This window comes from Cucumis melo, chromosome 10, assembly GCF_025177605.1.
Source record: "Cucumis melo cultivar AY chromosome 10, USDA_Cmelo_AY_1.0, whole genome shotgun sequence".
In the NCBI taxonomy this organism is placed as follows: Eukaryota; Viridiplantae; Streptophyta; class Magnoliopsida; order Cucurbitales; family Cucurbitaceae; genus Cucumis; species Cucumis melo.
In genome coordinates, this window is record NC_066866.1 from 8213134 (window position 1) to 8226132 (window position 12999).

A 12999-nucleotide genomic window follows, 5' to 3' on the forward strand; every position below is an offset into this window, starting at 1 on the left:
ATCGTTTAGATTTGGCTATTGTTTGGTACACGATCCTTTAGATATGACTACAATTTATTTTTCAATTCTATCGTTTAATTTTGTTACACGATCGTTTAATTTGAATACAATATCGTTTAGATTTGGATTTGGCTATTGTTTGGTACACGATCGTTTAGATATGACTACAATTTATTTTTTCAATTCTATCGTTTAATTTTGTTACACGATCGTTTAGTTTGGTTACATTTAAATTTGGTTAGTTTAGATTTAATCGTTTAGATTTAGGGACCTAAATCTAAACGATTTTGTTTTTCAAAACTTGGTACACGATCGTTTAGATTTGACTAAACAATTTTTTAAAATTCTTTACACGATCGTTTAGGTTTGGTTAAACGATTTTTTTAAATTCTTTTGTTAAACGATCGTTTATTTTTTTTATACGATCATTTAGATTTGTCTATACGATCGTTTAGATTTGTCTATGATGGAAAAAACAACAAATAGCATGCAGCAGCGGAAGAAAAGGATCATGTGTTTATTCTATATGTATCTAAATCATTTAGAAATTAACATGCAACTACTAAACGATAGACCTAAACGAAGAATATAAAAAGTAAACAATAAGCTTACCTTTTTAGGTCTCAACTTCTTCGTTCCAAACAAAAACTTGTCTGCCTGTAGATCACGAGCATAGGACAACCACTATGTTGATCTACTAATCTCAGGACCAAGAACCGAGTTGTGGGACTCGTTTTTGTGAAGTAAATCTTTTAGAGAGAAGGATGGAGGTAGGTGTATCATTTAGATAATTTTATGAGAATCATCATCATCTTCTCATTCTGAAATGAGAAGTTTATATAGAAAAATTACATACAAAATGCATGTAATTTATTTCATATAATCTCAACACCTAATTTATTTCATTAACTATTAATGGAATTAATTAGTGGCTTTTAATTCATTATAAGCGGTCACATTTCTCACTAACATTTAGTTAATAAGGAAATTAGTCAAAGGGCAATTTGGTCATTTGACCAATTAAGTCCAAGTCAAACTTTGACTTTTCTTAATCAAAAGTCAACTTTTTGACTTTTTGCTATTTTACCCGTCTTGACTAATTCTGACCTCCCGAGTATGAATCCACATTCATTTTTCTAAAACTCAAATCATATTTGAATATAAATTCCAATCAAAGTTTTGTTTTTCAAAGTCAAAAATTAACATGTTGACTTTTACAACTTTGACCTTTTCAAAACTTTCCAAGCTTCTAAATATGAATCTATATTCATATTTATTTAAATCATATTTAAACACAAAGCTTAAAGTATATATCTACCGACTTATATCTTATATATTTGTCGGTTTCTCTCTCTTTTCCTAATTCGAACAATTCGAGTTACTTCAACATATTGTTCTTAGTTGAATCCATATGAGCAAGTAGAGGAACCTAATGGACCTATAGATCATGGGCTCCAAAGATTCGAGATTAACTGGCTAAACTCTTTTAGACTAAGCTTAATCAACATTCGTTAACTAAAGAGTCATTCCACTAAAGACTCTTAGTTGCACTCCCCCCACTATAGATATATTTCTATCCACCTGATATAACTGTGATGAGTAAGTTGATCATTCACAGGTTGTTCGTAATCTTGGCTAGGTCAAAATACCGTTTTACCCCCGAGATTACATCTTGCTCCTTAAGACCCATTGATCCACTATTGAACAATTGGTTTAAGGTCCAACCTATAAACCTGAGTCCTTCTTAGGCTAATGAGAAGATGGGGTCCCTTGTTCAAGACTTGGATTTAGTCCTTAAGGAAACAACCTATCTACTATCTCAGAAGTGGGTAGGAGTGAATTTCATCTTGCATCCTATGTCCCTAGCTATCCACTCGGTCTTATCCTTGAATGGGAGGCTTATTGAGCCAGTGATGATGAGTTGCTCTCACCTATGCAGATTTAAGGATACTACCGAATGAACAAAAGTTCAAAGTTAGCTCAAGATTAAGATCAAGTTACCCAGGTCGTCATAATTAAAATAGTCAGTTTATAGTTTACGGTGTTATAACTAAAAGTGACTATTTCGGGGTTTCAGTCTTATGCAAACCATTTACATAGGACGGCCCCACTCCCATGTCTCTACATAAACGATTCAGGATTACATCGTTTGTACTAACTACGGAGCAAGCAGGCCGCATCCATAGTGTTTTTCCAGAATAAGACACCAAACTTTATTCATACACTATAGACTATTTGGGCTATTAACTCGAACTTAATCCATGTTTATGTCTCTACATAAAGTTCAAGTGTATTGACAAACTTAGTAAAATAGCCTCGAGACCTTAATTTATTGGTTTAAAGATTATAACATTCAATAATAAATTTTATTGAATCAAATAACAAAGTACGAGTGTTAAGACATAAATTCCAACAGTCTACACGATCGTTTAGATTTGGCTAAATATTTTTTTAATTCTTTTGTACACGATCGTTTAGATTTGTCTACCTATGATTTATTTTTTTTACACAATCGTTTACAATTGGCTACTCCAATATAAATGATTTTTTTCCAGATTTTTATACACGATTTTTAAGATTTGATATTTTTTTTTTGTACACGGTCGTTTAGATTTGGTAATCCAAATTCAAACGACGTAAAAAAATAAGAGAAAAAGAAGAAAGATAATGGAAAGAAATCACAGCGGAAAAAAAAAAAGGAAAAGAAGAAAGACGATGAAAAGATTAAACGACGTAAAAAAGAATCAGAAGAGAGAAAGACAAAGAAAGTATTGAACGATGTAAAAAAGAATCAAAAAAGAAGGAAAAACATTGAAAGAAATTGCAAAATCATAAAAGAAGAAAGACGATGGAAAGATTTAATGACGTAAAAAAAGAATTGAAAAATAATAAAGATTATGGAAAGATATCGTAGAAAAAAGGGAGATGAAAAGAAGAAAGATGATGAAAGAAATGACAGGAGGAAGAATATGAAAGAAATCGCAAGTGGAGGAAGACGATTTCATCGCGAGCAAGAGAAAAAGATGAAATGGCAAACCTGAAAAAATTTTAAAACTGACTAACTTTATGGGTTTTGTTACACGGGCTGTAAATAATTTAGTATTTTGTTATATGTATGTAAGTTTCCCTTTAGTTTATGTATTTAAGTTAAAAAATAGGATCTTCTTTTTTTGGAATAATATTTTTTTCTATATCATTTCTACATCAATTAAAAGAGAGAAATTGTTGTCAATGAAAGGTAACTATGTAAAATGATAAGAAGATTAAAAAACGAAATCTAGTTAATACAACCAATAGAGGTCAAACGAAAAAATATATATTAATTTATAATTAACTAGATTTAATAAAGGTGTCTTTTAAAAAATATAACAAAGAGGCAAACTATTTATACTGTATAGAACAATTCCGAAAACGAAAAAAACTCAGAGGTCCATCGTGTAAAATACCAAAAATGTCCCATCAATCACACCGTCAACAACTCGAATTGTTTAGATTTGGTTATTGTTTGATACGCGATCGTTTAAATATGACCACAATTTATCTTTTCAATTCTATCGTTTACTTTTGTTACACAATCGTTTAATTTGGTTATGTTTAAATTTGGTTGCACGATCGTTTAAATTTATTTGGTATACAATTTTTTTAATTATTTTGTACACGATCGTTTAGAGAAAATAATTTATTTTTTTTATATGATCGTTTACTTTTTTTACACGGTCGTTTACATTTGGCTACTTCAATCACTACAAGAAAAATCATCTATTATGACAGCTTGTTCTATCAAAGGTCAAAAAACGCATTTTTGGCGGGAAAAGGCAGAATTTTTTGGATTTGAAGACTTTATGACAGTTTTGAAGTGTCATAAATCTATGACAATTTTTAAATGTCATCAATTATAAATAATTTTTAAATGTCATCAATTCTAAATGTCAAAATTCGCAGTTTTGGCGGAAAAAAAATGCGGTTTTCGGATTACACTTATAGATGAGAGTTATTTGTTGCCATAAAAGGTAAATTCATTAAATAATTAATAAAAATATTTTTTATTTAAATTTATTAAAAAAAAGTTAATTAAAATACATTTTAATACAAAAAGAAAAACTCTCACGCTCTTCGTGTCCCTTTCCTTTCATTCAAAGCCGTCGGCCCTTGATTTCCTCAAACCATTACGATAAACCTCACGCGCACCTCTCCATTTCCTTCAAACGCCGTCGGCCATCGGATGCACGAACTCCACCCTCTGCAAATGTCGTCGACCATCTCCCTTTGATATAAGAGGACCTAACTCCACCCTCAAGTAATCCAAATGCCGGCCCAGCAGAGGAGTTTTGTGTTCCACCGATCATTCAAGGATCTAATCGGCTATCCGTCCCCAGTGTTCCTAGGTCGTCATCGACAGCGTTTCATCAGGTTAGGATTTTCTTCATTTTCAGTTCTTCACTTTTCTCCTCCCTGTTATAGTGTGCATTGAAATACGACGTACAACATTGTCCTAAATTTATGTTATTGGGTTTTAGCGTTTTAGTTGATTTTAATTAGGTTTTTGGAATCATGGGTTTGGATAGAATGCTTCTTGGGGTATTGGGCATTCAGATCTTTGATGTAGAAAGTTGGCACATTAGTTGTAAAAAGTGGTAAAAGTTTATGTTGTTTTGAATAGTTTTGGGTTGCTATTATTTGGAAGTTGATTAATAATGTTTTAAGTTTAGGAAATGGAATATTAGACCAAGTTTACACTAATTGTGGTAAAGAACATGGAACTGAACTGGATGGTGATCCAATCTAAAGGAGAAAAAGTCAACTAGTATTTGTATTTATCTTGGTTGAAAATTGCTTCTTGTTTCGGATGCGAATGCTCAACTTGAAATCTGATTTGTAGGGTGAATTGAGGAGTTGGAGTTTTAAGAGCAAAACCTATGACTCTTTCTATGAAGGATACATGTTTCATCTACTTGTCAAGGAGCAATTGGAGTTTTGGCCCGAAAAGAATTTTCGACAACGAGTTTGGGTATTCATCATCTCCCTTGTTAAAAACTCATCAATTCCTGTAGCCCTTTCTATAATCTAAAACTTATCGATTTTCAATTCGTTTACTTAATAGATGAGTGCTCATGAAGCTTGGGATGTTTGCCAGCATTGGTGGATGAAGGAAGCATTAGAAAGTTAGTCTACTTGGCATGAATGAAGCTCACACATCTCTACAAATAAGGAACACGACTACAATACATCCCTCGAATCTATTACTTTCTAATCTCTAAGTAGGTATAAATTGATCTCTTCGTTTTTGTAATCATAGTTTTTCTAATACAAATTATGTGTATGTTAAAGAGATAGTGCTAATGTTTTTGTATATATATTTGCACACCATGTGAAATATCGAGTAATTGGTTGTGGTTTTCAATGATTCATTTTCGGTTCTTTGTATTTTTAGATTCGATGTCTGTCCTGGTTTGACTTGTTTCTGTCGATTTTCTGGCTAATCCGATGCATATGTATTGTTCTCAAAAGTATAATATGGGATGAAATCTGATTTTTATGTAGATCTCTGATTTGATCAGTTTCTCATTAACTATGTGGAGCTTAACGCATTTCTACTGTGTAATTTTGTTATTATTATTATTTTTTTAAATGATGTTGTTCTTTGATCATTCTCTTGAGTTTTTAGGAATGTTATCCATTATTGCAGACTGGGCTGATTAAATGTCATTACTTATACATTTTGTTTGTGATCCAATAGAAACTAATGTAGAATGACTTGATAAAAAAATTTGGGGCACTAAAATGTTGACATTTTGAGGCATTTCGTAGGAATTTCAAGAAAAGATTTTGAATTCACAATAACGGAGCGCTTTGCATAAACAAAACCCCCACAAAAGGTAATCAAATCCCTCAAATCTCAATGCCATGAAAGTAATCTCAGAAACTCAAACGTATTCTTTCTTTTTTCTCTTCTTCATTCCATTTTCTGCCTTTTTTTCTCTGAACCGAAAACCCATTTCAAATTTTGCTTCCATTTTATGTTTCTTCAACTCTTTTGTTAAGATTTAGTATTGGGTTTTCATTTCTTCGATTTTCTGTTTTTTTTTTTTTCAGATACCCCTTTGCTTAGAAATCAAAACCCATTTCATATTTTGCTTCCATTTCATGGTTTCTTCAAAACCCATTAAATAATCTTCTACTTCTTGTTGCAGCTTTTTAGGGGTTTCTTTTTTTTTTTTTTTTTTTTGGTTTGGTATTTCTCAGGTCTTTAGTGAATCAAGAATTGTGGAATACGATTTCAAAGAAAGACTTATTTCCCCTGGAAAACACGAGGTGCATGACCAAGCACAGTCACTATTATTGTTTTCTTTCTAGTTTCTATTATCAATTTATTAATGTTTACGGTTGATGAGAGTTTCAATTTTGAACAAAAATTATTGTCGATAAGAAGCAACACTAAATGTTTTGGGAAGAAACATAGATTTAGAATCCTTGATCGTCAAGTTGTATGTTGTTGAAGGAAAAATAGTTTGTCATGAGGATTGGTACGTTAGCCAACATTTTTCCGCTTTACATTTCTTTGAATAGACTTGTTGCCTTCATCTGCCTCTTAATCATTCTCTTGCTTGCAACGGGTAAGGTTATCTAGTGTATAGGGTTTAGAAGAGTTAGGATTGAATGAGGATCCTAACTCTCCAGACAGGGGTTGTTTGGTAGGCAATTGAGAAAGTAAAAGAGTTGGCAATCAGTATAGAGAGGAAAAGCTTGAGTATTAATAATGTCTAATAAAATGCGTGTTTTTTTCAGCTGTATTGATTTTCAAGCACAAGGTTGTGTGGTAGATATCAGCTTTTGACTCATTTCTTAAGGTGATACTAACCATTCTTTGCACTTAAACAGTGTGTTGATGGTGAAACCTTCCTAATCAATTTTTTTTTCAATAGTATTTTTTAGTTATGTACATAATATCATAGTAGGATTGACATTATTGTTTCCTTCTCCTTTTACAACATCATAGTAACTTGACAACGACCACCATTTTCCATGTTAATTAGTTCCAGTACTCCTTAGCATACATGTTTCCTTCTGCAGTTGATCTCTTGCTTCATCTCTTTCTTCATATTTTGTCTGTAATAGAAGAAGTAAGCTCTTCACTTTCTCTTTGTTCTTAATACTTTCTTCATTTGCTTCCATGTGGTGGAATGTTATGGATCAAATATTTTTTTGTTTGCTTCATTTGCTTCTCATTTTTTTTTCGTTTTTCAATCTCGGTTTATTATTTTTGAATTTTATTCAGTGGGGTTTCATTTGTTTCTTGGTTGATGATTATAGTTCAGTTTTATTGCCTTATGAGTTTTTTTTTTATTTTTTTATTATCAGTTTAAATGACTTCAAAGTTTGACTGTTGCTTTATCCGTTGTGGGTGTTTGCGCTATTTTCTGTTTTTATAACAAGTCTTATAATGAGCTACAATCATCATTTTCTTTTCTTACTAGGTTTTGCAAGATTCCATTGGAGCAGTGAAGTCATATTTGCGGCAATTCATTGATTTATAGGCCTTTTTGTAGGTTTGGTAGCAAAATTTTGGTTTAAATGTACTTATTTAAATAGCTTATTTGTACCAATACATATATATTCATTCTTCATTGTGCAAACACTTTACGAACAATTTGTGTGTTGTATATATTAAAGTATGTATTAAAGCGTTCACCATTTCTTTCCATATGGGTGTGTTGTATAGTACTTTGTGATTGTATTGGTGTGTGTAATGGCAGGGCGACAAGAAAAACATGGATACAATTAAAAATAGGGTAAGAAAGGTAGGTTGAATGATGACAGTTAATAAAAGTCATAAATGGTAAATAATGACATTTAATATCTATCAAACAAGATTAATAGTAACACTTATTCTCTGTCATAAAATACAAACAATTACAGTTATTTTCTGTCATAAAATATAAACAATGACAATTATTCTCTATCATAAAATAAAATGACATTTATAATCTGTCATAAAATAAAGAATTCACGACATTTATTCTCTGTCATGAAAAACACATTTCGTGATAGTTTTGTAGAACTGTCATAAAAGACTTTCCATAACTGCCATATCAATGACTGCAAATAACCGTCACGAAATTTTTTTATGACAGCATTTAACTGTCATCATAGGTCATTTTTCTACTAGTGAATCTAAATGATTTTTTTTTTCATAATTTGTTATACATGATCTTTTATTTTTTTACATGATCGTTTTCTTTTTTTACACGAACGTTTATGTTTGGCTACTCCAATCTAAATGATTTTTTTTCAAGTTTATTTATACACTATCTTTTATTTTTATTACACATTCGTTTACATTTCGCTACTTCAATCTAAATGATTTTTTTTAAAAAATTTTATGCACGATCTATTAGATTTTGCTATTTTTTGTATACGGTCGTTTAGATTTGGTTACCCAAATTTAAACGATGTAAAAAAAAGAGGAAAATAAGAAATACGATGAAAAATTAAACGATGTAAAAAAGGAATCAGAAAAGAAGAAAGACGATGGAAAAAAATCGGTGTAGAAAAAAAGAATAGGAAAAGAAGAAATACAATGAAAAAAATCGCACCAAAAAAAAAGAAAAAAAAACGATGAAAGAAATCGCACGAGAAAGACGAAAAAATAGCGAGGAAGAGAAGAAAGATGAAAGAACAAACCTGAAATATTTAAAAAATGACTGACTTTATGGGCTTTGTTACACGAGCCGTTTAGTGTTTCGTTACATTTATGAAAGTTTTCCTTTAATAAAATCTATTAAAAAAATGTATTTTATGTACGTAGGCTAAAAAAGTTAGTGAAAATAGTATCCACTCATACATAGATCATAATAACACATATTATAATAATCTCAAACATAACTTACAATAACACGTGCAATAATAATCTAATAATATAACCCACCTACACGAATTACAATATATAGCACAGACGTTCCAGATTTTAATAATCTTCTTTTGGAACAATTTCAAGGTTGAGAGTTTACATTAAGGATCGAAATGGTTGAAAAGAGATTTAAGTTAAGAAGAAAAGAAAAAAAGTTTGGAAGAAAAACCCAAGTAAACTGGTCTCTATTGACTCAGGCTCAACAATCTTATCTCGTTTACTAGACGATCAAAATCAGCATACGACGATCCACCGGGGCTTACACTTCGCCTCGCCAAATTAGCCATCTCACTTGCCGTTCTCATAAATTCCTCTTTTCTATTCACCATAATCTCATTCACCATTTTTGCCACAATTTCTCTATCGCACAAATCCTTCATATCCACTCCCAATTTCCACACATTGCTTACAAATCTACTGTTTACTTGCTGATCCGCCGTATACGGCCAACAAACCATCGGCTTCCCTGCCACTATGCTTTCTAAGGTCGAATTCCAACCACTGTGAGTCAAAAACCCACCAACTGCTTCGTGCGAAAGCACTTTCTCTTGCGGTGCCCACCCGACCACATACCCTCTCTGTTTCGTCCCCTCCTCCAACTCCGCCGGTATTTCAATCTCCCCATTTTTGCCACTCACAAGGTCAGGCCGTATGACCCACAAGAAATTCCTCCCACTATTCACCAATCCATGCCAAAACTCCATGAGCCCTTCATTTCCCATCACTGTAATGCTTCCAAAACTAACGTAAATGACGGATCCCGGCGGTTGATTGTCGAGCCATGCCAAGCAGGTCCGGTCCACTTCCCAGAGATTGTTGAGAGCCTCTGTTTCGCGGGAGAGTTTGGTTCTGAGAAGGGAATGAAGGGGTCCTATCGCGTAGAGATTTGGCCATAAAGTTCGAATTTTAGAGAGAATGGGTCCGTCCAAATCTTCGAATGAATTCAGTATAAGGGCGTGAAATTGATTGCTTCTTTGAGTTTGTTTGATATTGAATTGAAGAACAGAGTCATTTGTATCTGTGACTCGGCAGAAACCAGGAAGGTCTCTGCATCTAAGAAGATTTTCCATACCTGGTAGGTTCGTGATCATTCTGTCCATGTCTTCCTCCCCTTCATTTATAATGCATTACATAAAACATATTTTAATTTTCTTAAAAAAAAAATGAACTGAATGTATAACGTTACGCAAACACATACTAATGTTAATTACTTAAGTCAGGTACCCTTTTAAACTTTGTATTTATGAAGATTATGTTCGCTTTCTTTTTGTTACTTTGCGATTGTCTCCATTCTTTTAGACTAACATTTAAGAGAGCGTTTTTGGCCTCCAACTTACCTTAGATGGAGATTTGATGTTTGAGTTTCAATTAGTTTGTATCTCTCCTTATATCATTTGTGACTTAAACTAAAATAGTATGCTCCGAACACATACAAAATTAATTTTTAACTTAAAAGTTGGATAACTCTTTTATCCCTAAAAAAGGATGAAAAAAAAAAAAAATACTGCATGTTGGTTCCATACCGTTGTGCAGCCCACAAATTGAGGTAAGGTTCTAGGTGGTAGTTAAACAGATGCTCTTAATTCAGTGTAAACTTTTAATTATCTCTTCAAAATATGAGTAGAAACAAGTGGGTGTAGAGTTTAATGAGTAATAAAACACTCACACGCTCATCACATAAATTAAATTTTAAAGCACAAATATGAAGATAAGGTACCTCTAATAGGAAGTTGGCCATCGTCAATGAGATGAGGAACACAATGATAAGCCCAGATACAACAAGCACTGATAGTACGAAAACCAAAAATGGGCTGTTTCACTTCATCGTCATTGCCATCAACAAAATTTTTAAAGAAAGCATCGAGCACGACGCAAGTGAGATTGGAACCAAAGTGCCCGGAAACCAGCCAGTTTCTGAAAATTGGCTTGGTGATGGAGTCGAAGGAGGAGATGATTTGGGCGAAGAACTTGATCGTTCGAGGGTGGTCAGGTGGAAGGCCGTCGATAATGGTGTGGAAGCGAAAGGCGGGAAAGCGAGAAAAGCGAGAGAGAACATCAGAGTGGTGAATGAGTTGGTTGTGTGAGTGAGGGGTGTTGAGGAATGTGACGGTGATGCCTGCTATTGAAAGAAGCTCTGCCAGCTTCAACATGGAGTTGATGTGGCCTTGGAAGGGAAGAGGAAAGATTAGAACATGGGGAGCTTGATGTTCTCCTTCCATGGCTATCAAACGAGTGGGAGTATTTTGGCTCACACCAAGCCTTAACATGCATGCCTTAAATAGTCTTGAATTTGACAAATAGAGAACGTATAATAATTGAGTGCAACTTAAATTTCCCTCATTTTTTTCATGTTTTTGTTTCAATCGAAAAACAATTGTACTAGAAAAGTTTTAGAAAACTGAAAAATGTTGTCATGTTGTAACATGTGATTGAATACGTATGTGGATGCAAAAAGACGATTACGTATTGTCAAACGTTCAAAATATAAATCTTACAATTTTAATAGTTACAAAATTAGTATACATTGTTAGAGAAGACAGTAAAAAGGAAGAAATTCAGCACCGTAGAAAGAAATAACCGTGGTTACAAATCTCTTTTCTATTCTCTAGTAACAAAGTGCCACATGTCTCTTGGCATTTATTGTGTGAAGAAATATTTTATTTATTTTATAATTTTCATCCCAAATTTTAGGGGTTCCAAGTGTATATAAATGGACCTTTGGTCATTATAGTGAATAGAAAAAAAAAGAGAGGAAATATTATCTAAAATAGGCCTGTCTAAATCTTTTTTTTGGTATCAAAGCGCATCATGGCTAACGCCCAACCTACCGCTGCTGCTCCAAGTTTATCCCAGCAGGTTTTTCCAATCGTCCTCTAAACCAAAATTTAAATCAACTAACCACTGTGAAACTTGATAGGAACGACTATCTTTTGTGGAAAAGCCTTGCTCTCCCCATCCTCAAAGGCTACAAATTTGAAGGTTTCATCGATGTATCCTCATATTCAAGCTCAAAGGATTCATTGATGCTTTCTCATATTTAAATTTAAAAGTATTATCTTCTTCTAGCAAAATAATAATAATAATAATAAACATAAAAATAAAATAAAAAGACTTCATCGTTGCCTTTTCAAGCAAGTTTGAAGACTTTAGGTTTCATTGATGTACATGCGGCTTTGACTCCTCTAAAAGAAATGTTGGCAAAAAATAAATAAATAAAAATAAAAAAATATAAATAAATAATAAATAAATAAAAAACTCTACCTCATTTCTAATATGTTATAGCTTTGAGAGAACGACGAAGGTGTCCGATCGCTCCTACCAAGACAGTGGATCTGACGCCAAAAGCCCGATCGTCCCCCGATAGAAGTTGGATCGCTGCCGGCAGTATCACCTCTCGAAACGACGAAGGTGCCCGATCGCTCCTACCAGAGTGGCGGATCTGGCAACAAAAAACCGATCGTCCCCCAATAGAAGTTGGATCGCTGACGACAGTACCACCTCTCCAAACGACGAAGGTGCCCGATCGCTTCTACCAGGGCTGTGAATCTGACGACAAAAGCCCGATCGTCCCCAGATATAAGTTGGATCGCCGACGGCAGTATCACCACTCCAAACGACGAAGGTGCCCGATCGCTCAAACCAGGGTGGTAAATCTGACGGAAAAAGCCCGATCGTCCCCAGATAGAAGTTGGATCGCTGACGGCAGTTCCACCTTTCCAAGTGACAAAGGTGCCAGATCGCTTCTACCAGGGCTGTGGATCTGACGGCAAAAGTCCGATCGTCCCCGGATAGAAGTTGGATCGCTGACAGCAGTATCACCTCTCCAAACGATGAAGGTGTTCGATCGCTCCTACCAGGGCGGTGGATCTGACGGCAAAAGCCCGATCTTCCCCCGATAGAAGTTGGATCGTTGACGACAATATCACCCCTCCAAATGACGAAGGTGTCCGATCGCTCCTACCAGGCGGTAGATCTGACGGCAAAAGACGGATCGTCCCCCGATAGAAGTTGGATTGCTGATGGCAGTATCACCTCTCCAAATGACGATGGTTCCCGATCGCTTCTACCAGGGCAGTGGATCTGACGTTAAA

The 12999-nt window shown here is 34.0% G+C and overlaps 1 protein-coding gene and 1 long non-coding RNA gene across 2 annotated transcripts; one reads left to right on the top strand and one right to left on the bottom strand.

The window, feature by feature from the left end:
* The first annotated feature begins 4163 nt into the window (after window positions 1-4163).
* On the top strand, window positions 4164-7702 carry LOC127151119 (uncharacterized). The gene is made up of 7 exons (XR_007823853.1): window positions 4164-4410; window positions 4880-5008; window positions 5102-5262; window positions 5809-5876; window positions 6244-6312; window positions 6787-6848; window positions 7476-7702. It is a non-coding gene; the product is annotated as an uncharacterized LOC127151119 (long non-coding RNA).
* Window positions 7703-8845: 1143 nt separating this feature from the next.
* On the bottom strand, window positions 8846-11190 carry LOC107992114 (7-deoxyloganetic acid glucosyltransferase-like). Its single transcript, XM_051090503.1, has 2 exons — window positions 10626-11190; window positions 8846-10019 (listed from the first exon to the last, which is right to left on the bottom strand). The coding sequence occupies exons 1-2, from the start codon at window positions 11173-11175 to the stop codon at window positions 9094-9096; spliced, it is 1476 nt and encodes a 491-aa protein (XP_050946460.1). The 5' UTR covers window positions 11176-11190; the 3' UTR covers window positions 8846-9093.
* Window positions 11191-12999: the final 1809 nt, after the last annotated feature.